Below are 23,436 nucleotides of genomic sequence, written 5' to 3'. Positions count from 1 at the left end.
TCATACTGTACTAATACCTTTGCTAAGTTCCCTAGCTAGTATTTTATTGAGGATTTTTGCTCAGTGTCCATGAAATGTAGATATGTTGATCTGTAACTGTATTTGTGTGATGTCATTGACCTTGTTGTCTCTTCTACTTTTAAGTTATTGTTATTATGCTGAAGCCCAGGCTGCCCTTCAACTGTTTGATTTGGGGGGGGGGTCTTAAACTCCTGACAATCCTCCTCTCTTGGCCTCCCTAATTCAGTACCTGGCTCACAAGTGTGAGCACCAGACCCAGCATTGTTTTGGTTGTTTGTTATTTCACTTTCCGAAAGAGAAATCATCGAAAAGCTAAAATAAAACACTTCAGGCAAATGTAAACTTTTGTGTTAATCAGTGAAAGCGAGGTATATTTGGGGGTTTCCTACTTTAGGTCCCTATTCCCGAAACCAGTTTATCAAACATGCTTTGAAGATTTGGAATCTTAGTCTTTTGATCAGCTATTTTAATTGCTCTTAATCAAAAGTTTATAGACTGACTAGTAAACATTCACTCCACAGGGCCCCTTCACTTCCTGAATAGCACTCATAATTTACCTCATCACCAACTCACCTCTCAACTGTAATTTGCCAAGAGTCAGGTATCTTTAGCGGTTAACCTCGGTTGCGCATGGGTGGAACCCCAGTCACCAGAAGGTAAGCGACAGAGACACATCAGGAGGGAAAACTGAACCCAGGTTGTGGTGCCACCTTTGAGTCAGGGATGCGGAGGGGTGGCCAGGACGTCTGGCGATTTTAAACTGGGAACAGACCCAGCACAAAGGTTAGAGTCTGCACTCCAGAGGCGCTAGGTGAAGACAGGGGAGACCGCACAGACTTTTGTTGCTCGGGTAAGGGGCTGAGCAGAGGAGGGAAACTTTCCCACGGCCCCTGTGGGCTGTGCGAGCGGGGCCTGCGCGGCCGGCGGGTCTACGCGGGGTCAGGCTCGGCGCCGCCCACGCGCGGCTCGTGGGAGAAGCGGAGCGGGCGCTCAGGCGGATGCTGGGCGCCGAATCCCAGGCCCCGGGGTCGGGCTGCGGGAGCTGCTCCAGCGCTTTCGGCGGGGTTTGTCTCCTGTCGCTTCCCGTCTCCGGAGCCGGCCTCGCCGTGGGTGCTGGGAGCCGGGCGGGGCGCGGACGCAGGTAAGAGCCGGCCTGGGCCTGGCGCGGCCCGGGGATCCCGGGCTGGACGCACCGCCGCCTCCCGCCGGCCTCAGGTGACAAGCAGAGGCTCAACTTTTGCACCTGATGGCCGGGCCGAGGCACCTGCGTGGTCCGGGTCTGGAGCCGGGTGGGGCGGCGGCGCCGGGGGCGTGGCGATAAGCCCGCCGGGTGGGAGCGGGGGCTGCGCGTCCAGGGTGCCCGGCTGGTCTCCAAGCGCCTGGCCGAGGGCGCACACCCCCTTCGGCGCCCGGCTCCGCAGCGACCCACTTTCTTTTGTCTGGTGCATTTCAGTCCTGGCGTGCCTGCTGCTTTTGTTGCAGCCCTGAGTCGGGACTGTGCAGACTTTCTGCCAGGATGAGGCGATGAGTGAGCTCTGAAGTGCATCTGGACCCTGGGGAGCCCAGGGTCCCCGGGGGAAGTTATTATGAGCTTGATAATTAGCAGTAACATGTGGTTATTACCTTGTGCTTTTCCAGATAACCCTCAATATTTTTGTAGCATCTAATAGTTTTAAGTGCACCTATAAGAGCGTTTATTAGGTAACTTCAAAGGAGCTTGGTGTGGGCAGGTTACTTATTATCCCATTTTATAGACCAGGCAGCTGGGGCACCCACGAAGAAAAGTGATTCTATCAAAAACGAAGCAGGCTTTGTGGGAGCTAGTATTAGAACTTGCCTGACAGAGCTTTGCCTTGAATGCTCCAGTTGCTCTCCCAGCCTCAGGCAAAATGTAGTAGTGAAAGACTGTGGCTTAGGCTTTGTGCTGGCTGGGTTTATGTCAACTTGACACAAGCTAAAGTCTTTGAAAGAGGGAACTCAGTTGAGAAAATGCCACCACTGGATTGGCCTGTGGGCAAGGCTGTGGTGCGTTTTCTCCGTTGATGATTGAAGGAAAAGGGCCCGGCCCATTGTGGATGGTGCCAGCCCTGGACTAGTGGTCCTCATGCAATAAGAAAAACTGAGCAATCCGAAAGGAGAAAACCTGGCAGCAGCACTCCTCCACGGCCTCTGCTTCACTTCCTGCCTCCAGGTTCCAGCCTGGAGTTCCTGCCCTGACTTCCCTGGATGATGGACTAGGAGTTGTAAGATGAAATAAACCCATTCCTCCTCGAGCTGCTTTTGATCATGGTGTTTCATCACAGCAATAGAAACCCTAAGACATTTTTACTCATTGTTAAAACTCTTTCTTTAAAAACTGAGTGGGGCCCTTTCAGACTCCTGCAATAGTATTCCTGAAATTTGCCCTTAGAACTCTGAATAGTTTCCATTGTTGAAAAGCACCAGAAGAGTCTTAAGATGGAGCGAAATACCTGTCTCTTGCCTATGTTCAATCTTTCCCTTTTTTGTTTAAGCGTAGTACCCCTGGCAGCCCAGAGACACTTGGTGATGATCATGGCAGAGATCCTCAACATTAATAAAGGAGTAGCATGGAGACAGATTGCTAGCTTACCCTACTTATGAATAGTTGAACATTTAGGAGAAGCATCATTTCAGTGAAAACTAACATCCGCAGTAATTGCATGCATATTATATATTATTGTTTTCTTACCTTTCCACAGTTATCAACAGTTAACCAGGTTCTCTGGATTTTGTCTTTAAATTGTCTTGTCAATAGCTCTTTTATTGCTCAAGTGTCCTCTCATTTAAATTTGTGTTTTCAAAATGATGTTTTTCATCTAAAAGTCAGACTTACTTTCTGTGTAGTGTTAGCTAGACCATTTATGAGTACATCTGAAGGCAGTCTCCAAACTCTTTTTAATTAGTAAATCCCAAATACCAGGCAGGAATTCTTCTAGGCAATCAATGCAGAGAATTAGTAATCATTTTAATAGTGCTCTCTGATATTTTATGACACTACTACATGTATAATAATACTTTGAAAAGTCATATACTGCCTTTTCAGCAAGAAGCATAATGCTAAACATTTTTACCTAAATTTTGCAAGCTAAACCACACAGGTTTCACAGGACAGTTTGTCTAGTCTTAGCAATTCTCTTCCCTTTAGCGGCCTCCACTCAGGTGTCTGGGGGGAAAAGGATAGTTGGAGAATGAAGTCATACCTACAAGATCATTTGAGCTGGGCTCTGGTTCTCATCTTCACAGTGTGACTGTGCAGTTAGTAAATTCTTTTCTCCCCTAAACATGCTATGTATGTGGTTGGAGCATTTAAAGAGATAGCCACCTATAGAGGGGAAGTGTTTACTGGAATAGGCCCACTGCTATTCAAAATGATTTTGAGTCATTTTGCAGTCAGTATAAAAGTGTTGTTACCTTTATAAGCGTTTTCTTTTGTATTTTGCTAAATCAAGAAACTAAACCGACCTGAGAACTGTTTTATCTGCTGAATTTGGAAGAATAGCTTTTGGCACGCCTGTCAGACTAAGGTCTACCTTCAGTATTCAACAGCTGGTAACTGTGAAGACAATGTAAAGGAACAGCTTGAAAAATAAGTTAGGTTTGGGGGTGCAGACCAGTGTGTGCTTATGGTCTGTGTGAACTCCCCAAGTTCAATCCTCTGAATAACCAAAGTGAAAAATTTCAGATGATGACAGTGTTAGAATGCAGTTGAAGCCTTCCTGGAAGGCTGTGCAGAAGGAGAAATGCTTACTTGTAGCTTAAATTCTGTACCCATGTGTACGTTTACATATTGTCAAATAGTTTGAGAAGAATTAATTTTCTTGCAGTGTCTTCTGGTTACTTTCTAGCAGGGTGACTTTTTTTTTTTAAACATTAGAATTGAATTTGTTTGCATAGATCACATATCTTACCACAACAGTGTTAGGTTGAGAATGTATTCCGTATAGGAACTTAAACTTCACATCAATGAGACTGTAATTTCTTGTAATAACCTAGGGCCAGAGTTTAGCTCCATATTATATTTTCAGTCTAATACAAGGACAAAATGCTTCATATCTTAGGGCCTGGCACAGGAGCTCAATCTTGACAATGCGGTCTTGTGTTTGTGTTTTATTTAATACCTCTTAGCATATAGATATTTGCTTTTTTAATTTTTCCAGGCTTGACATAGTTAGAAATATATTGTATGCATTATGTACTGTCCTGGTCCATTTGTGTTTCTATAACAAAATACCTGAAACTGGGTCATTGACAAAAAGTAGGATTTTATTTCTTACACTCTTGGAGAATGGGAGGCCAAGAGCAGGAGCTGGCAGATTTGCCATCTTGTCAGAGTTCAGGACCCTGATTCTAAAGGAATGCTGTATTCTTGGCTGAAGGCGGAAGGATGGAAAAAGCGCTGAGCTAGTCCCCAGCAGTCTTTTAACAAAACATAAGTTTTGGGGGAAAAATCTTCCAAAACATAAAAGTGAGAAGGAAGTGAACTTCTGAAACAGATGGTTCTTAAGTTGTAAATTGGGAGGGATTTCCTTATGTTAGCTCCTGCCGCATGGTATGGCGTGCTGATAAATACAGGCCCAGAGGCTGCATTCTGCCCTGTTGTGAAGTTCTCCTTGCAGGGGACCTCCTTCAATCTGGAAACTGGACTAGTAGCCTTGGCCTCTCAGCTACCGCTCTGTACTGTGGGAACGGCTCCATTATTGTTTATCTCCTGTGCTCCCAGGAAGTTCCAGGAAGCAACCAGGTAGCAGTGGGGCTTGTGGTGGGTAACAGAATGTTTGGAGACCCAGTACACAATGAGCTCTGGTGATTGTAATTTGTTTTTTGTTTTTTTTTATTTTTGTTTTAAATTATATCAGTTCTTCTCTGTCAAATGGATAGCAGCAAAAGGGTACAGGATGTCTCCAGTGGATAAGAAAGTGGAGAACCAGCTCACGATGACATGTGAGATACAGTGAAAACAGTCTAACTGTTTTGTATATTGGGCACCTTGTAGGCAGGCCAAAGAACTAGGCAGGTGATTACGAAAAGGGATTGTGATTTCTTCAAACTGATTTGTGTGATACCAAGTCTGGGATGATGTCTCTCTGACTGAACTTAAATATGTATCAGAAGGCAAAGAAATAGATGAACAGAAAGAACCTCAGAAATACTGCAGGACAAAGAAAAAAAGAATTGTGATATGACATTAATTCCATAACTTGATTGAGAATGGCTTCTTAAATACTGTGCTGCAAGACAGTGGTGCCCAGTCTTCCCTGAGCTCCACAAAGAGCAGACCATTTACCTTCTCCATTGCTTTTGTAAGGAAGACATTTGGATATTGTTTTAATAAATAAAAAAATTACTTTGAAAAATAATTTTTTTTGAAAATAAGTCAGTCTGATTTATAAGAGCACTACATGTTCTTACCCACAGTCTTCCCTCCCTCCTTCCCTCTCATAAGAACAGATCATGACATTATTATAATAAGTACAGTACTACACTAAAAAAATAGCTACTTTTTAAAAGTAATACTAACCTCTTCCTGTTTGATATTTGAGGTTTTAGTTTAAAACAGATGGAAGACATACCACTTTCTGCCATTGCAAATTGAAGAATAAAATAATTTGTATTTTCTGATGATAATTTAATAGAATTGTAAATAATTTTAATATATGCAGTAGCATGTAGTCATAAGAACACAGAAAGTCATGAAACTCAGACTTTGTATTTTAATGGTGTCTCTAAAAAAGTCATTTTCTGTAGTTCTTTATGGGACAAATGAGATCAGCTTATTTGGTGATATTTGCTGACTTTGGTCCGGTGATGCCAATAAGTGGTAGTAATAAAGTACTTTAAGCCGTCTAAGGACAGGATGGCTTTGTTTTTGTCCTGTGTGTGCTTGTTTTGTGATTCATTCATTAATTATACTGTCCAGCACTAAACTGTCCTATAGGACAGTCAGCCCTCAGGTTCACCGAGTTTCATAGCTTTAGATTCATCCAAAGTGTTAGGGGAAAACGTGTCTATTTTGAACTGCCCCAAACTTTTCTTGTCATTATTCATTAAGCTATGTAGTTTCACAAATATTCATATAACATTTGCATGGTTCCAATATTATAAGTAACCTATAGATTATTTATCATACACAAGAGTAGGTGTGTAGATTATATAAACTGTGATAGCATTTTAGGTGAGTGAGTGTTTGGTACGTGCTAGGGGCACTGGAATCAATTTCCTTCAAATACCAAATGGTGAAACTACTGGGGAATTTGCCATTCATCAGAAAAGGCAAACACGGAAGAAGTAGTTAGCAGTGTGATCAGCATTTAGAAAGAAAACCAGGAATGACATTTAAGAAAATAAGAGAAGGTGATACATTAAGTCTAGGAAGATCCATCCCTAACAGAAAGATGAGACTTGAAGCCTGTGACAGAACTCTTGAGCAGAGGCTTCTGAGGATCCAGGGGTTGCAGCAGAAGGGAGCGGTTAGAAGGGAAGAAATAGAGGAAGGCTAAATCGCTGAGCTACAGAGCAGGTGGCTGCAAACCAGGGGCAGCTCCTACCTCATCAGCAGAGAACTGGAAAGTGTCTGGAGGAGCAAAAGATGCATTTTGCATCTTAAAGAGGGATGCCAAGTTCAGTGTGGAGAATTAAATTGCTTCAGATTTCATAAAACAAAGCTTTGATGACTGCAACCTGAATTTATGACCTTGTGAGCATGCACATTTGCTTGTTCATGGCATGCATGGGCTGAAAGCTCTTCTTTGATCTGGCCAAAGAGAGCCATTTACTCCACTGTACCTTTTTGAAAGCGCTAATGAGGAAGCTCTAACCTCTGTCCGCCTTGATCCTTTCCCTCTTCTCTGTCCTTTCCCTTCAGGGTGCTTAAAAGCCCTTTACAGACATTCTCACACCAGACCCTAAGAATGATGGTTATAGTTCTGAGTGGCTTGGCCTATGATTGGAATTAGGTTTTCTTGCAGAGGCTAACAGAAGTGAAAGCTTCTGGATATGATGATGTGAAAGATTAAACTACAAACAATGACCACAGTTCTAGACATTTGATATGTACCGTGAAGATGACTGGTTAATTTACAGTAAGGGAGGAGATAGCCTGGGCCAAGAAGAACACGGTGTAGGAGGGAGGAATTAGGGAACATAGATACATGACATAAAAATCTACTTTGATATGGCAGTGGGGTTGTCTAGGAACTTAAATTTTAGTGTCCATGTCTACAAAAGATGAAGCTGTGGGTAAAGATTATGCTGAGACAATGGAGGGCAACATTCTTATTGGAACAGTAGATTCGGGTGCGAAAGTAATCAACAGATCAACAAGGATTATAAGGGAGTTTGTGTTGGCCTAGAAGTTAAGAAATATATCATCTGAATATTCTGTGTATCAAGTTTGTTTTTAAATCTCTTGTATAAAATTTAAATTACACATAAAAATGAGTTCTGTATTAATCCACCATCTTTAATAGTTTCTTTTTTCATTATATATAATTTGTTTCTACATTATTTACTTTCTTCTGAAAATACCTCCATTCTAAGATCCTTAAAGATCAGACTGACAGTGTTGTATGTTGTGCCCAACAAGATTAGCAGTTTTTATTGTCATCCACTACATAGTTTATGTATGATATTCTCCAGTTGTGAAAAATACCCATTTTTAGAGTTGAATTAAAGACCCAAAATATAGACTCTGAGTTTGATAGCTCCTTTATCCCCTTCTCTGTGTGTCTGTCTGTCTTGCATTCACATTTTTCTGTCACTTGATTGTTTTAATATGTGTATTACAAATTGAAATATAATTATATATTCATGGAATCCAAAATCATATAATGACTATGTATATAATAAATGTTACATATATATGACATATAGGCTATAGAACATATAACTGCATAGATGTGCATTCACACAATATCCTATTGATAACTCTATTCATGGGGCTATGCAACAACTATAAAAAAATATTTTCTTCCTGTCTATATCCTTTCACTAATAGGTATCTTACACCTCAAGTTTCTCTTTCCTTAAAAAAAAAATCTATTTTTGAGGAAAATAATATCCAAAATCTTTTTTCTTACAGAATATCCTACATTCTGGATTTGGGTTATGGTGCCATTTAGCACATCCCTCTGTTCTTCATATGGTATGAAAATTAGTTGTCATATATGTGCAATGCTTAAGTTGGCTTAGGTTTATTTACTCTTTTAAAGGGTGTTTCATGAATGGTGCTGAATCCTTCTTTTTTGTAGCCCCATGAGGATTGGGTTCTATGGTCAAACTGGTCTCTGTTGACATAGCCCCAGGAGGCATGTGAGGATTGGGCTTAAGACCAAATTGGTCTCTGTGGAAGATCTAACTCCTGTTATCTTAGAACATGACTGTATCTGAATATATGACCTTTAAAAAGCTGATTGCATTGAGATTTGTTTTTTAGTGTGGCCCTATTCCAATCTAGTATCTTTATGGCAAAAATTTGTGTACATAAATGGATAGTATAGGTATGCAAACACAGCTAGTTCAAGTGACGCCAGAGAGACATCAGTTTGGCTCATGCATAAGTTCAAATGAGATAGTATCTGATATGTTTGCCTCCCCTTTCACTGGTCCAAAAGGAAACAATAACTCTAGTTGCCTTCAGCTTGGCAACGTTTAGTGTTGGTTGTGTATCAGAAATCTTGTTGTATTGCAAGGTACTACACACATGCTTATACTCCTTTTTGAGGAGTACAATAGTATACGTTAGTGTGGAAGCTGGTGGCTCAGTGATGTGAGCACTGACCAGCAGCCTAGGGAACAGACAATCTGCTCAAAGCTGAAGGTTAGGGAAAAGCAGAGTGAGCAATAGTAGTTCTTTCAACTGTCTTGTGGAAAGATGGTGGAATTAATAGATAACACATGCTCAGGGCTCATCTCCTTTTGAAAAGAAGACTCTGTCTCAATAAAGAGACACCATGGCCACAGCAATTTTTATAAAGGGAAATATTTCATTGTGGTGGCTAACTTACATTTCAGAGATTCAGTCCATTATCATTAGGGTGGGAAGCAAGGCAGCGTGCAGGCAGCCATGGTGCTCGAGAAGGAGCCAAGAGTTCTTATGTCTTGACTCATGGGCAACAGGAAGTTGTCTGAGGCACTCGGTGGTATCTTAAGCAGAGGAGACCTCAGAGCCCACCCCACAGTGACATAATTCCTCCAACAAGACTACACCTCCTAATAGTGCCACTTCCAATGAGTTTATGGGAGCCAGTTACATTCAAATTACCACAGACTACATTATCTAGAAATATCTTCAGAAACCAAAAAAAAAAAAAAATCTTTTGTTCTGTTTATTCAAAAAAGTTTCCTTACAGCTATTTTCTTTGTTCTGAGAAAAGGAATGCTAAAGCCAGAGCAGTGCTTAGCTGTACTTCTGCCTTCTCATCAGGATCTCCTGGACCCATGGAAGATAATATATTTATTGAATGTAAGAGTGGCAAATTTCAAATAACCATTAACTTTTGGCAAAAACCATTCTTCCTATCATTTCGGTATACGTAATATAGAGTAAATATGCTTTAGCCCTTATCTCTCTAAGAAATCACACACACACACACACACACACACACATACACACACACACACACACACATGTTGAGAGAAAACATTTCATTTCACACGTAGGTCTACATTTGGTTATTTTCCTGTTAGAGCCTTTAAATTGTTTTTCTACTATCTCATATTCAATAGCTTAAATCTGTATTATCCTTGTATGCTGTCAGAGTACACATCTTAAATATTCTTTGTATGCCTTGACAAGGCAATAATTGCTGAGGAAATATGTATTGAATGGATAATTACTTGTGGCTTAAAAACATAGCTTAAAATTATCCATATTCAGCTTTTTGATGAACCTCCATACCAATTTCCATAGTGGATGTACCAGTTTTCACTCTCAGTTCGCAATAAGTATTCTTCTTTCTCTCAGTCATTGCCTGCATGGACTGTCATTTGTTTCTTGATCACAGCCATTCTAACTTGAGTAAGAATTGTTATGTAGATCATTGTATCACTTACCCCTCCTCAGAGGGGCATCTTTCAGCAGATGGGAATTGACATAGAGATCCACAACTGGACGCTGTGCAGAGTGAGAGACAGTAGAACACTGAGTTCTAAATGAGATGTTTGTATTAAACCCCTCACTTAAAGGCCCAGTGATCTGTAAGAACCAGAGACGGTAGGTGAAAGAAACATCACCTTCCAGACACGACATGATTTGTGTAGACATATGAGCTCATAGAGACTGTGTCAGCACACTCAAGACCTACACATGTTCAAACCAGACTAAGTCCCAGCACTGAGAAGGGGAAATGAACACCAACTCCATCCTAAGAGGATTCTATTTGCAAATGAAACCTGTTAGAAAAGGGGAAATCAGTTTTCTCAGGCTCCATGGCAACACAAAACTGGATTCCTGTGATATTTTGTGTGTTTTTGTCTTGTTTTTGTTGTTTTATTTCATTGATGCTTTTGTTGTTTGGATTCTTTTTTTGAGATGGGGGAAAACAGCATCCATGTTGGGTCGGGAGGTGAGGAAGATGTAGAAGGAGTTGGGAAAGGGAAGAGACCATGGTCAAACTATATTATATAAGAAAGTTTAGTGAAAAAATAAAATTCATTTTTCCCCAGGAAATAACACCGAATTTCTTTTTGTGTTTTGTTTGCTTGTTTTCTTTTTCTTTATTTTGTTGTTTTTATCTTTTTTGGTTTTTTGAGACAGGGTTTCTCTATAGTTTCTCTGGAACTAGCTCTTGTAGACCAGACTGGCCATGAACTCATAGAGATCTGCCAGCCTCTGCCTCTTAAGTGCTGGGATTAAAGGTGTGTGCCACCACTGCCTGGCTTTGTTTGTTTTCTTACTTTAAGACAGAGTTTCTCTGTCTAGTTATGGCTGTTCTGGAACTCACTCTGTAAACCAGGTTGGCCTCAAACTCAGAGATCCACCTGCTTCTGCCTCCCAAGTGTGTGTGTGTAATGCCAGTCACAATATGGAATAAAACTCAGGTTTTATTGCAGTGTAAATCCAATATCCAAGAAGCAAACTCGACTCTTTTTGGAGGCATAGTATTTTGAACAGAAGTATAAATACTCTGGTAGTCAGTGGGCTTTCTTCAACACTTTCAGAAAATGAGCCTAAAATTCTGAGTTTTCAAAATAACTTCTTACAACATTTTCGTTTTGTTTTGTTCTAGATTTTATTGTTTTTCATTACTCCAGTGTTTATATCTCATATTCACTCATTTAACAAGTGTATCCTTTGCTTTACATTTCTTTGACCACCTTTAAGTCAAAGGCAGTACTTCTTAAATGAAAATATTTAAATACTGGGAACAAGAAAAACCCTGAATTTATTAGAAGGACAGTATTTCAATTAAAAACATCTGAAACTGTACAAGAATTATGCCAAGCATTGTGGTGTGGGAGGTCCTTCTGTCTACATGTTGCTTTTATTGGTTAATGAATATATAGGCTTTGAGCCTATAGTAGAACAGGGCAGAACAGAGCTAGGCAGGGAAAGCTAAACTGAATGCTGGGAGAAAGAAGGTGGAGTCAGAGAAAAGCCATATAGTCCTGCCGGAGACAGACTCTGGAACTTTACCCGGTAAGCCACAGCCTCATGGTGATACACAGATTAGTGGAAATGGGTTAGTTTAGGATGTAAGACCTAGCCAACAAGAAGCTAGAACTAATAGGCCAAGCAGTGAATTAAATAATACAGTTTCTGTGTGGTTATGCCGGGAACAAACAAACAGCCCTTTCTACTACAGTGTAGCATTTTATCGTAGAGTCTTAGGCATGGAATTTTTGTTCATTTACAGAAAAGGAATTTCAGAATACAAAGGTATTTTTCCCTATGACACATTTATTGTCTTCCTGTTTATGTGACTCTAAACTTAATAGCTGTCAAGATAAATTCTTCTGAAGTTTTAAAAAGTTGTAACAGGCCATTAGCTATCATCAATAAATAGCATTGACTGCATTACAATGTAGTCCTCAAAACAAAACTTGTGAGATTATCCTATAGTAACGTTATAGATTGGGTGGGACATCCCTCACAGGCTCATGTATGAAAAACTAGGTCCCCGGTTGGTGCTACTGTTTGGAGAGATAGTAGACACATAGGTGCATGAGGTATAGCTGGAGTGCACACAAATACAAGTTTACACACATGAGTTTCAAAGACATATTTCAGACTTGATTAATTTTCCCTCTAATTTGGATACCTTGCTTCCACATAAAACGTAGTCTGTGAAATGTGAGAATGTGGTTCATAGTCACCGAGTAGTTTCACTCTTCATTCAGATCCACTACTTTTGCCAAGGTGTAGCAGCAGGGGAAATGGATAAAACTAACCAGCGTGTGAAACTTGCAATGTTTTCATTTCTTTAGTGATATTTCATAATCCCTAAAGGGATCGCCTGGTTTGAAAGAGAGGAGAGGGCTGCAGTGCCTGGAGTGCCTGGGCTGCAGCTGTGGTGATCTGCTAGGATTAAGGAGTGGTATTCAGTGTCAGTTGAAGTATGTAGTTTAAGACCATATTGGACAGAGTAAGAAATTCATGGTAGTTACAAGTGTCAGATTCATATAATATTTTCTCATTGTCTTAGCTTCATTTCTTGTTGCTATGACAAGCACCCCAACAAAATCAACTTGAAGGAAATAAGGTTTATTTTGGTGTACAGTTCCAGAGAGATGCAGTCTATCATACCATGAAAAGCACAGCAGAAGGCAGAGAGTATATGGAAGCAAGAGCAGGAGGCTGGCTGATCCCATTGCATCCACATCCAGAAAGCAGAAAGAGAAGAGAAAATGGGGTCATGCTTTAAGGCCTGAAGGCCTATCCCCAGTGGCCTACTTCATCAAGTGGTCACCCCTTAAAGGTTCCACAACCTCCCCAAACACCACCACCAGCTGGGTACCAAGTGTTCAACACATGAGCCTATCAGGGACATTTCATATCCAAAGCAACACATCATTGTGTGGTGTGAATTGTATAATGCCTAAAAACTGAGGGGTTCCAGAGAGATAGCTTGGGAGTAGAAGTAACTCTAAGGGAATATGGTAGATTGGGTTTGGTTTGGTGTTTCTTCAACTGGGGTACTTTCTAAGAAACTATTACTGTGGAATACCTTAATATTGCCTTTGTCGGTTTCAAACCCAGACATGTTTAACCTAAACAATTACTGAAGAAGATTAAGGTCTCTGTGATTCAGGATTTAGATGGTTTTAGAGTTCATAAATTAGAGGCTTTAGTCACCGCAGCCCCTGTGCGTAGAATTGTAAAGCTGGCGAAATGGAAATAACCCAGTTCGTCCTCCTGAAGTGCAGATGAAGTACTTGATATCTTTGACTTAGTGAAGCCAATGTAAAGGGAGCTTAGGTATCAAGCCAGTGCACACTAAATAACACATGTGCTAAGCTATTTATTGACCTAAGTAGGAGCCATCGATTCCAAAAGCTAGACATAACTGAGAAGGTACCTTAGGCTCTGTTCAGTAGAGAATAGCTTTTGTGGTTCAAAAACCCATTTATAATTGTAACTTTGGAAGCCAGTTTATGTACATCTTTGTAATATAGCACAGATCACCAGTTTTGGTTTTGTTAATTCATGGCTGTAGTTACTTAGATTGAGGCGCTATGTATTGCAATTCTGTTATCAAAACAGACACTAGGGTTCAAGAGCAGTAGGGTGTGCTGATATTCTATTCATTTTCCAAAATGACCTTATCTGTAGACCCATTCCCAACAGAGTTACTATGTATGATGTTCTGTCCAGTAAACAGCCACTGGTTCAGAAGCCCACATTGCAGTGCAGTTGTGGGCTACCAGTTAAGTTCATGCATCCATATAGTGAGATTTCATGAACATCAAAAAAAAAGAATTGATACTTCTTAATATCTACAGAGAGAATATTTCTTCTCATTTCATAGAGATTTTCCATTTAACCTTTAGGTGGTTGAATAGCCTACAGAATAATGCCTACAAGTATATCATCATGCTTGTTAGCAAAAATAAATATATTAAGCAGTTTAAAAACAAAAATTGATTAGCCATGGTTTTGTATATCTGGAGTCCTGTCTACAGTGGAGGATAAGGCTAGAGACTTGAGTTCAGAAGTTCAAAACTAGCATGAACATCACAGCAAAGCAAAGAAAACCCTCAAAAATTCAACAGCAAAATAAAATGTGGTATTGTTCTGCAGGGTTCTGAACTAAGTAAATCACTTAGCCATACTGTTTTCTAAGTTGCTGTGCATCCTGCTTTTCACATTCATGCCATTTTACCTCACTTGGCTTTAATCTTATTCTTACAGAACTGTATTGATGAGAAGGAAATTCCAAATTCCTTCATATGAAATTTTACCTGTGCCAATGTTGATATTTTGCCATATAGAATATTAATAGTCAAAGGTAGACAAAGACTTCAACTTCTTCATAGGACTTGTAATTGCAGTGCTCAGTGCTACAGATAATTACAGCCTACGCTATTATTAATGTTTTTCACAGGGGCTTATTTGTCCTCCTTAAACATTTTAAAGGATATAATTGGGCAATGAAATTTGCATAGGTAATATTTGGGGGTTCTGTGCTTTGCGTTAAGTATCAGTTCTCAAAATGTGTTGCTAAGACCCATGTAAGAAGCCAGGTATTGTTGAGGTGTGGTTTGCCCTTTTCACCAAATTGCGTTATCACTGGGGACACAAAGGCAGTAGTGGTAAATAGAGCCACAGGCTGATAGTCCTTTTATTCTTCACTGCCACGGTGTGCAGTTAGAAATGCATAAAACCATAAATATCTGAAACCACAAATATCTTTATTCCTAAATATTTTTATGAAAAAGGAAGGAAGAACTTAACAAAGCCTGTCTGCATTCTATTGAAAGCTGATCAGACTCTTGAAGAAAAGCCATGTGTTTCAGTGGAGAACTATTATACAGCTTCCCTATAGTGAAACATGCTTATTAAAATGTCTCACAGGTTGCATATGTTTAGATACAGACATTTCCATTCTTGTTACATAGGACAAAATTTGATCTCCAAGTTAAAACAAGTCTAGAAAACTTGGACCCATCACTTTGACTTTACTGCCTTTACTATTGCCCTGTAACTAAGTAGTATTTTTACTGAGATGGATGGTAATTTTCATGACTGGGATTTTTCAGTATTATACCACTGACATATTCAGTATGTGAGAAATAATGTTTCACAAATGTAAAGTGCATTCAAGAAGTGTCGAACATTATAGCAGTGTAACGACAGGTAGTGAAGTAAACAAGTACCAATGTGTGTATGAGTACTCACTATTGAAAAAACCATAAAGTCGTGTGGATTGCTACCCAAATGTTTAGATAAGTTATTTACATAGTTCGCTGACTTGCTTAAGCCAATACTAGCATCTCAGGCATTGAGTTGGAGATGGATTTGAAGTGTATCCAACACATAAGTTATTCAAGTCTGTTCAAAGACTACCCACTTTGTTAATAGGTTGGGTTTTAACGTTTCAGCCTTTCGTTTTTAACGTAAGTTACTGGCCAGAAGCCATCTCACTTTTATAAATAGATTGCCAGTAGATAACCATCTGTTGCTTCCCCTTTCAAGTTCAGGTAAGTATAAACACAGCTGTACATCTTTCTACTATGCTTCTTTGTCCATAGCTGAAAGACTTCAGTTTAGGTCTTCCCACTGATTGGTCAAACATAATTAATAATTAACAGTGGAAAAAGAAGTTTAAGGAGCCATGTGGTATGGCAACCCAGAGAAGTAAATCAACCCTTATCAGAGACGCTTGCTTTCTTCAGAAGAAGGTGGTAAAGATACAGGCCAAAAATAATCAAACTGAGAAGGACTAGGGACCATAGGATGCTCAAAGATACAGGCCAAAACTAATCAAACTGAGAAGGACTAGGGACCATAGGATGCTCAGCTCTAAATGGAGCATTCATATCACACTCTTCCTCCCCAGGGATCATCACAGAAGAGGGGAGAGAAAGATGTAAGCGCCAGGCTGGTGGATGACAAGGAAACGGTGCTTTCCAGACACAGCAAGGCTATTGCACCTAGACTCCACAGCAGTTGTGGTAGCAGGCATAAGACTAGTGCAGGTCCAAACCAGACAAAATTCCAGCCTGGAAAGCTGGGTGGGCATGAAGTTCTCCCCTCCCTAAGGAACTGTTGGCCGCTGAAAGCTGCTGAGAGAGAGGGTCAGTTTCCTTTAAAGAGGAGTCCCTGATAGGTCTGCCAAGCTCCAGTGGAAGGCCACACATTCACAAGTGTATGGACAGCACAAATTGAGTTGATGGATCGAAAAAATAAGACAATAGGGAAGGGAAAACAGATCTGGGAGGATTGGGGAGGAAGGTAAATATTGAAACACATTGTATAAAATTCTCAAATAATTAGTGAAAAGGTAACAAAACAATATAGGCTTTTACAATTTTTGACACTTTCAGATCCATGTGTTTATATTATTTTTAAACAGATCATCTTGATTCCATTAAAAGATAAAAAGGTGTGTGAAGAGCTCTCATCTGTATATTGTTTGTCTGATTTCAATAGATATTTGCTGTGGATTTTGAGGTTCAGATACTACATTTAATTGTTGGCTGTGGAATGAGTAGAGTATGCTTTTTAGCAACTCGATAAGAAAAACAGAAATAAGAATGATAGCACTTGATTGCTCCCTTGAAGATGTGTACAGAAGACAGAGGAAGAGGAATTGAATGTCCCGAGAGTCCATCCTATAATTAAAATTGAACTCATCTGTAAAAGATGAGAACTGCTGGCTCACAGATGCCAAGGGGAAGAAAACGTTATAACAGGAAGAGATTAGAAGCTAGAAAGGCATAGTTTCTCGGAAACTGTGCAAACATTTGTATTCAAAAAATGTGCAGCCAAAGTAAGGAGAGCAGTAAGAGAGAATTACACAAATGTATCAAGAGTTAATCGGTAACAATATGGTGACTTTTATTTTGACTTTATACTTTTCACAATTTTTTTAGATTAGAGATAATTTAAAATTAAAACTCGAATTGCAAAATATAGATTCACAGAGAGGAGGGGCAGACAAGAACTGCTAACCAAAGAGCTATTGACAAATGATAACTGTCAAGAGAGTTGTATCCCACCTTTTAACTTTGTGACATGATGATCTTCAAAGTCCATACCCTAGAATTGTGTGACCCAGTTATATAATATAATCCCACAATGTTTAAGTTTATGATGATAGAGAACACATCAAATGTGGAGAACACAAGGCAAATAATCCCAAGATAACTCCAAATAGAGTATCAAAAGGGAACTCATGGATCACAGTGAGGAAATAGGAATGGAGTCCGATATCCATGTATGACTCTCAGGAAGAAGAGACCAAGTGAGGCAGAACTGCAGCTTTTTGGTACCTAAAGTCATACCCCCAACCTGATCCAGCCTCTTAAAGAACATGGGCTGAAGGAGGTTGTTCATAAATCCCCTTTATGTTTAAATAAGAGTGTTCCAAACCCAGTACAAAACTATATACAATAAGAAAAGATATCAAGTATAAAAATTAGAATTACAACCAGCATAAACAATATGAAGCAAAGAGCATATGCTGAATGTTTTAATAATGATTTTATTCTAAGGACTCTAAGGGTTTTTTTTTAATTAGAAATGACTTGGCTAGATCATGAGAGGAAGGTAACTACGACTATCTAATCTCCAACCCCATCAAAGGCCTGAGAAGGGAGATAGTATTCCTAGAGTAAACAGGAAGTGCAATCAAGTAGCTTCCAAAATGTGAAAAATGTCATCTTCCAGATGACAAAGACAACTGGATACCTGAGCAATCACCCAAAGTCTCATTTGCAATGTTGGAGCAACCAACTTTGGCTAAGGCCTAAAGTAACTGACAGACCATTTTCAGAGGCAGGAAATTTTTTTCAGAACTGTCTTACCCTGTCTTGGCAAGGTTTGGCAGTCTTTTTACTTGTATCCTGCTTCTCCAGTCCAGACAACATGCATCTTGTCAGTTGCATGCATGGGTAGTTCTTGCCCAAAGGCCAGTTTTTTATTGAAAAAATATGCAATATATTTTGATGATGCTTTCTTCATCCCAGTTTCTCCCAGATCCTCTCCATACCCTTACCCATCCAATTTTATGTTTGTCTCTTTTTCAAAAACAAAAATAAAAGAAACAAATAAAAAGCTACAAAACAACCCTACAAAAATGAAAATTAAGATGAACAATGAATGTTTATAATTATTTGCCATGATTCTTTTTTGAAAAAGTCACATTTATTTATTTATTTACTTATTTTATGTGTGTAAAGGGAGGATTCACCTGCCACAGTGCTTTTATGGAGGTCAGAGAACAACTTGCAGGGGTTGTTTTCTTTCTATCATGTGGATATCCTGCATCAAATAGGTCTTTAGCATTGGAAGCAGTAAGCTCTACCCACTGAGCATTCCACTCAAGATTCTTAAACACACTGTAATGACTTAGATTTTTCTCTTGAGCTTTAGCTCTAAAAAAATCATTAGTGGGAGACATAAAGCATCCTAGAAAACAAGCTGGTAATCACTACATAATGCATTATAATCAAAATTAAATGAATTTTCTATGTTAGACATTTTTTAATAAAGTGCTCTTTACCTAAGACATGCTAACTAGTATATAGGTACCTGTTTCATCTCACAAAACCTGCTGTTGAAGTCATCCCAAAAGCTGCACCAGGGTGTTTTTCACAGGGGAGTGTCCGTTAGTGTAGCTATTGCAAACTAGCTCCAGATTCAGGTGCACTGAACTCTCCTGCCTCAATTTGGGACTTACAGAATGCTACAACTTCACTCACGATGGGCAATGAGAGGAAATCATGCTGTACCTAGACTGGAGGAATATGCATGTCCACCCACTCAAGTGGCCTAGGAAAGGTATTTATCTATGGAAGATGTAAAGAATTCTGGCTTAGAGCCAGGACCAAATTTTTAAGTGTTTTTTGGTGCCAACCAAAACACTTTTATTAGTATTGGGGGGTGTTGAAAGTTTGTGCATTGGTTTGATCCTGCTGTTAAATCCTGTAGCCGGCTGTGTGTGGCAAAGAGCACTCAGACACTGATTTGGGGTCAGGACACAGGGTGGGGAGCAGCGGTCTGTAGCACCACAGTAACCAATGTTTTTTTATTCTCTATGTAACTGTTGCTTTAATGATTTAGAGATATCTGATGCAGCTTGCCATTCTAAAAATCATTAATGTTCCCACAGATGAAAAGAAGCAAAGAATCAACAGCCAAACAAACCAGTGACGAGCAAGCAGGTACTCTTCATTGTTGGAAATGTAGAAGATGTATTGCAAGTTCTGCCTGCCTCATGAATTGCCTTGAGAATCAAGTGATTGAGGTGAGTAGTTCTGGCTTCAAGAATTTTAGAGTACAGAAATTTTGGAGGCACACCATACGTGCACACCTATTCCTCCACAACTGAACGCATGACAGATACCTTTTAAAATCTGATAGATTCCAGTGGACGAAAACCTAAAGCATTACATGCCAGTGTTTTATTGCATATAATTTGTATAGACTAAAACTTGTTTACAGCTTGATAACTTAATTATCTCTAATATGAATAAATTCAAGATAACGTCCATGACCCCAGATGTCTGTCTTTGTTCTCCAAAATTGGTATAGCCTATTCTTGCCATTTGTTCCAATGAAAGAAAATCATGTGCATTTTTTTGCCTCATATTTTTCTGAGCATCAGATTTTGCAGTTTCACTCATGTGCCACGTGCAACAGTTTCTTGAATTCTATGTCATTTGAGAGTATGACAGGTACCATTTTTTTCTACTGAGGGACCTTTATACTTATCCCACTTTTAGATTATTTGTGTTTTATGCTATGGAAATTGGGGTAAAGGTCTTTATTTTATTGTTGCAATTTATAATAAAAGGCCCTACACCAGCCCAGAATAGAATATAACAAAGGTTTATTTAATAAGGGGTGAACTCACAGAAAGGGTAGCGTCTGCAGTCCTCTGCATGCGCTGGGAACTGGAACCAAATCCAGCAGCCAAGAGGCCCATGCACACTTTACATCTGCATTTATGCTGCATGAGACCACACGCAGGTGGGCTGGTATCTTAAAGGCTATTGGCTGAAGGAGCTCCCACAGCACCTCTCCCTTTTGTCTAAATGAGAGTTCCAAACCCAATACAAAACTATATACAATAAGAAAAGATATCAAGTATAAAAATTAGAATTACAACCAGCATAAACAATATCAAGAAACATATGCTAAATGTTTCAATAGTTAACCTATTCTAAGAAGTCTAAGTCTTATATTAGTAATGGCTTGGCTAAGTCATGATAGAAAAGTAATTGTGACTATCTAGTCTTCAACCCCATTGAAGGCCTCAGAAGGGAAATAATATTACTTGAGTAAATAGGAAGTGCAATCAAGACACTTCCAAAAGGTGTAAGAAAGGACAGAGACAACTGGCTACCTGGGCAATCACCCAAAGTCTCATTTTCAGTGTTGGAGCAACCAACATTGGCTAAGGACTAGAGTAATTAGCAAACCATTTTCAAAGTTAGGAAAATTTTCAAAACAATATTACCCTGTCTTGGCAAGGTATTACTTTTACTTGTATTTTTACTTTTTATTTATTTATTAAAATTCATTAATTTTACTTGTATCCTGCTTGTCCAATCCAGACAACATGTATTTTGTCAGTGGCCGAGGCAGGGGCAGTTCTTTGTACAAAAGGCCAGTTTTGCCAAGAAGAAAACAAGCTCCAAGTGAAGTGTCTTCAGTGCCCAACATTCTCTCAGGAATAGATTGGTGCTGCCAGGAACAATAGTGTCTCACCTCAACAGAATCCTAAGTTATTTAAATCTCATATTCTAAAGTACTTTGAAATGGTTGAATATTACCTATTATGTGGAATATAATCTCTATGCATCTAAGGAACCTGATTGGTCTAACTATAAGTATAGCAAGCATGGATGACTATTGATCTATAATTCTTAATACCTATATAGTTTAAGGACAATGCCTTCATATTAAAATATTAAACAATCTTTAAATAACTATGCAGGATATGAGAACAATGATTTCAAAATGTAAACAATATATAAATATCTTTATTGGAGGTAGAAATATATAGTGTAATATGATTAATATATCCTAACATTGCATCAGTATGCAAAATATCTTAAGCAGAAGTAGAAACATACATGCATTCAATATGACAAAATAACTTTGCCTAAGTTCACAAATATTGTAAACAAACATAGGAGCATATTCAATATGACAAATATAATATGAATTTGTATCAATGTACAAGAATCTATACCAATGTAAATTTTCTATAAATAATAGCTCACAAGTATCTCATTATTACTCACTATTATTATTACTCACACTGATCTACCTATTATCCCATTCAATTCCTTTTTCTCTCTTTTCAAAAAAGATCCCTGAGCCTACTTAATTTCCACCCTAAACCCCACCCTATACCACTTATAATCAACCCCTAATAGATGTCCCTAATCCTGAGGACAAACTTTGTTGAGAGAAGGGATGTCATCTTCTAGAAATACTTCCAGATGTCATGAGGGCGATATTCTTTCTATGGGATCCTGGGAAACTAAAGTGATGGTTAAGTTTCAAGATTACTGTCTGGTATAACTGCATATAGTTTCTGAGTATTCGGTAGGGTTTTTCTGAGGCTCTTATTTTGAGTTCTAGCCAGAACATTGTCAAAGGGTGCACCATCTCAGCTAACCAAGTTGGAATCATCTTGAGCAGCTTGTACCCAAAATTTACCTTAAAGGAATGCTATCAGCATCATGATGTCATATCAACCAGATGGAGTCGTTGTTGTAGGGCTCCATCTTCTTCCTGAAAACTTCAAAGGTTACTACAGGAAAATTTATTGTTCATTGTGGAAAACTTAATCATTATTCATATAGACATATATTCAATGAAAGGTACAATAGAGACAAAAATAGCTATGGGAAGAAGTAAAATTTTTCCTGAATTCTTTCTTCTTTCTGTCCTATACCAGATGGCTCCTGATATGAGATAGAAACTTTAAATTTTTCTTTAAACAACATGTTTGGATATAGAGAAGGATAGCCATTGTCCAACTCCAAAACCAGCTTTGATTTTTAAATGATTTAGGCTTATTATTAAACTAAGAAGTATGTATGTATGATATGTATGTTCAGGTAATGAAATTTTAACCCTGCAGATATGGTACTGTAAGTGCTGTATCATTAGAGTTTGCCTTATATTTTGTTGGCAGCTAATACTGGAAACTGCTTTTTTTAAAAATGTACTTATTGATTCAAAGACATTTTATAGTTATGTTGTTTCTGTTTTTATTATTTGCACTTGTTTATTCATTAGAGCAATTAGGGGAAATAATCTGTTGTCTCTACCTTAAGGATGAGAAGACTGAAAAGTCATTTTGCCCAAGTTCACAGGGTGTGTAGCCACTGAGTCTGGGCAGTTCCAGGATGCATTGGGATAAGATGCTTTTTATAGCAGGAGAGAATATGGGAGGTAAAAAGGAAAAGGCAACTAGCTGTCTGTGAGAGAAGAGGAACCCTCACCAAAGGCCAGATAATCAGGCACCCTGACCTTGGACAGGTAGCCTCTAAAACAATACAAAAGATTGTCTCTGTAGTTTCTTCAGCTTAATAGAATTTTATTATGGCAGCCTGAGAGGATCTACCACAAGTCTATTATAGACACTGGAAATTTGAAGATCAATAAAAGAGTGATTATCTGTTCAGGATTATCTGTTTCCAGGATTTATCACTCACTATTAGTATGCCATATTAACACAATCATAATTCTTTCATTATTGTAGATCCATTATAATAAATATCAATAGTTTAAATTTCTGTATTAATATTGAATATTTTTTACTAATCATAGAAATATTAGATATTAGTCAATCAAAGAAGTGCTCAGTTATTATCTATAGAATTGGCAAAAGGAAAAGTATAGGGCATGGTAAGAGAGGGAGATTGACAAAGTTCTGGGCGTATCTGCAAGGAGAAGGCTTCTTCAGGGACTGAATAAGTAAAGGCGTATAGGACACAGAGTATGGAAACCTCCAGCATCAGCCTGTTCAAAGTCTTTGTGGTATGTCCACAACACCAAAAAGTCCAAAGAATTTGGGGTCTCTTAAGTTACTAACCCTTTAAACATTTAACTAATAACAAATAGCAATGCAAAATGATAGTCTTCTATGGAGTTTGTCCCTGGGTCTGCACAGCAGCAGAAGTTAAACAGTATGGGTTACTCATTTTTAAAGAATTTGATGAGATAATGTTACTGCCTACACTTTAAAACCAAGTTGTAAACATCTTTCAGAA

At 38.9% G+C, this 23,436-nt stretch overlaps 1 protein-coding gene across 4 annotated transcripts in view; it reads left to right on the top strand.

The window, feature by feature from the left end:
* The first annotated feature begins 726 nt into the window (after window positions 1-726).
* The window catches only part of Rnf180 (ring finger protein 180), a 148,120-nt gene continuing 125,410 nt past the window's right edge, over window positions 727-23,436 (top strand). The window contains exons 1-2 of one of the 4 annotated variants that reach the window (XM_026788994.1): window positions 727-871; window positions 19,314-19,448. In XM_026788994.1, the coding sequence (XP_026644795.1) occupies window positions 19,314-19,448 (135 nt within the window). In that variant the 5' untranslated portion in view covers window positions 727-871. Of the gene's footprint in view, window positions 872-981; window positions 1,163-1,216; window positions 1,299-8,167; window positions 8,183-19,313; window positions 19,449-23,436 lie in introns of those variants that run through there. The other 3 variants (XM_005366592.2, XM_026788995.1, XM_026788993.1) reach the window with 3 other exon arrangements.

This window comes from Microtus ochrogaster, unplaced genomic scaffold, assembly GCF_000317375.1.
Source record: "Microtus ochrogaster isolate Prairie Vole_2 unplaced genomic scaffold, MicOch1.0 UNK11, whole genome shotgun sequence".
Taxonomy (NCBI): domain Eukaryota; kingdom Metazoa; phylum Chordata; class Mammalia; order Rodentia; family Cricetidae; genus Microtus; species Microtus ochrogaster.
Note: the sequence above shows the minus strand (reverse complement) of the source record. Positions and strands in the feature narration are given on the sequence as shown.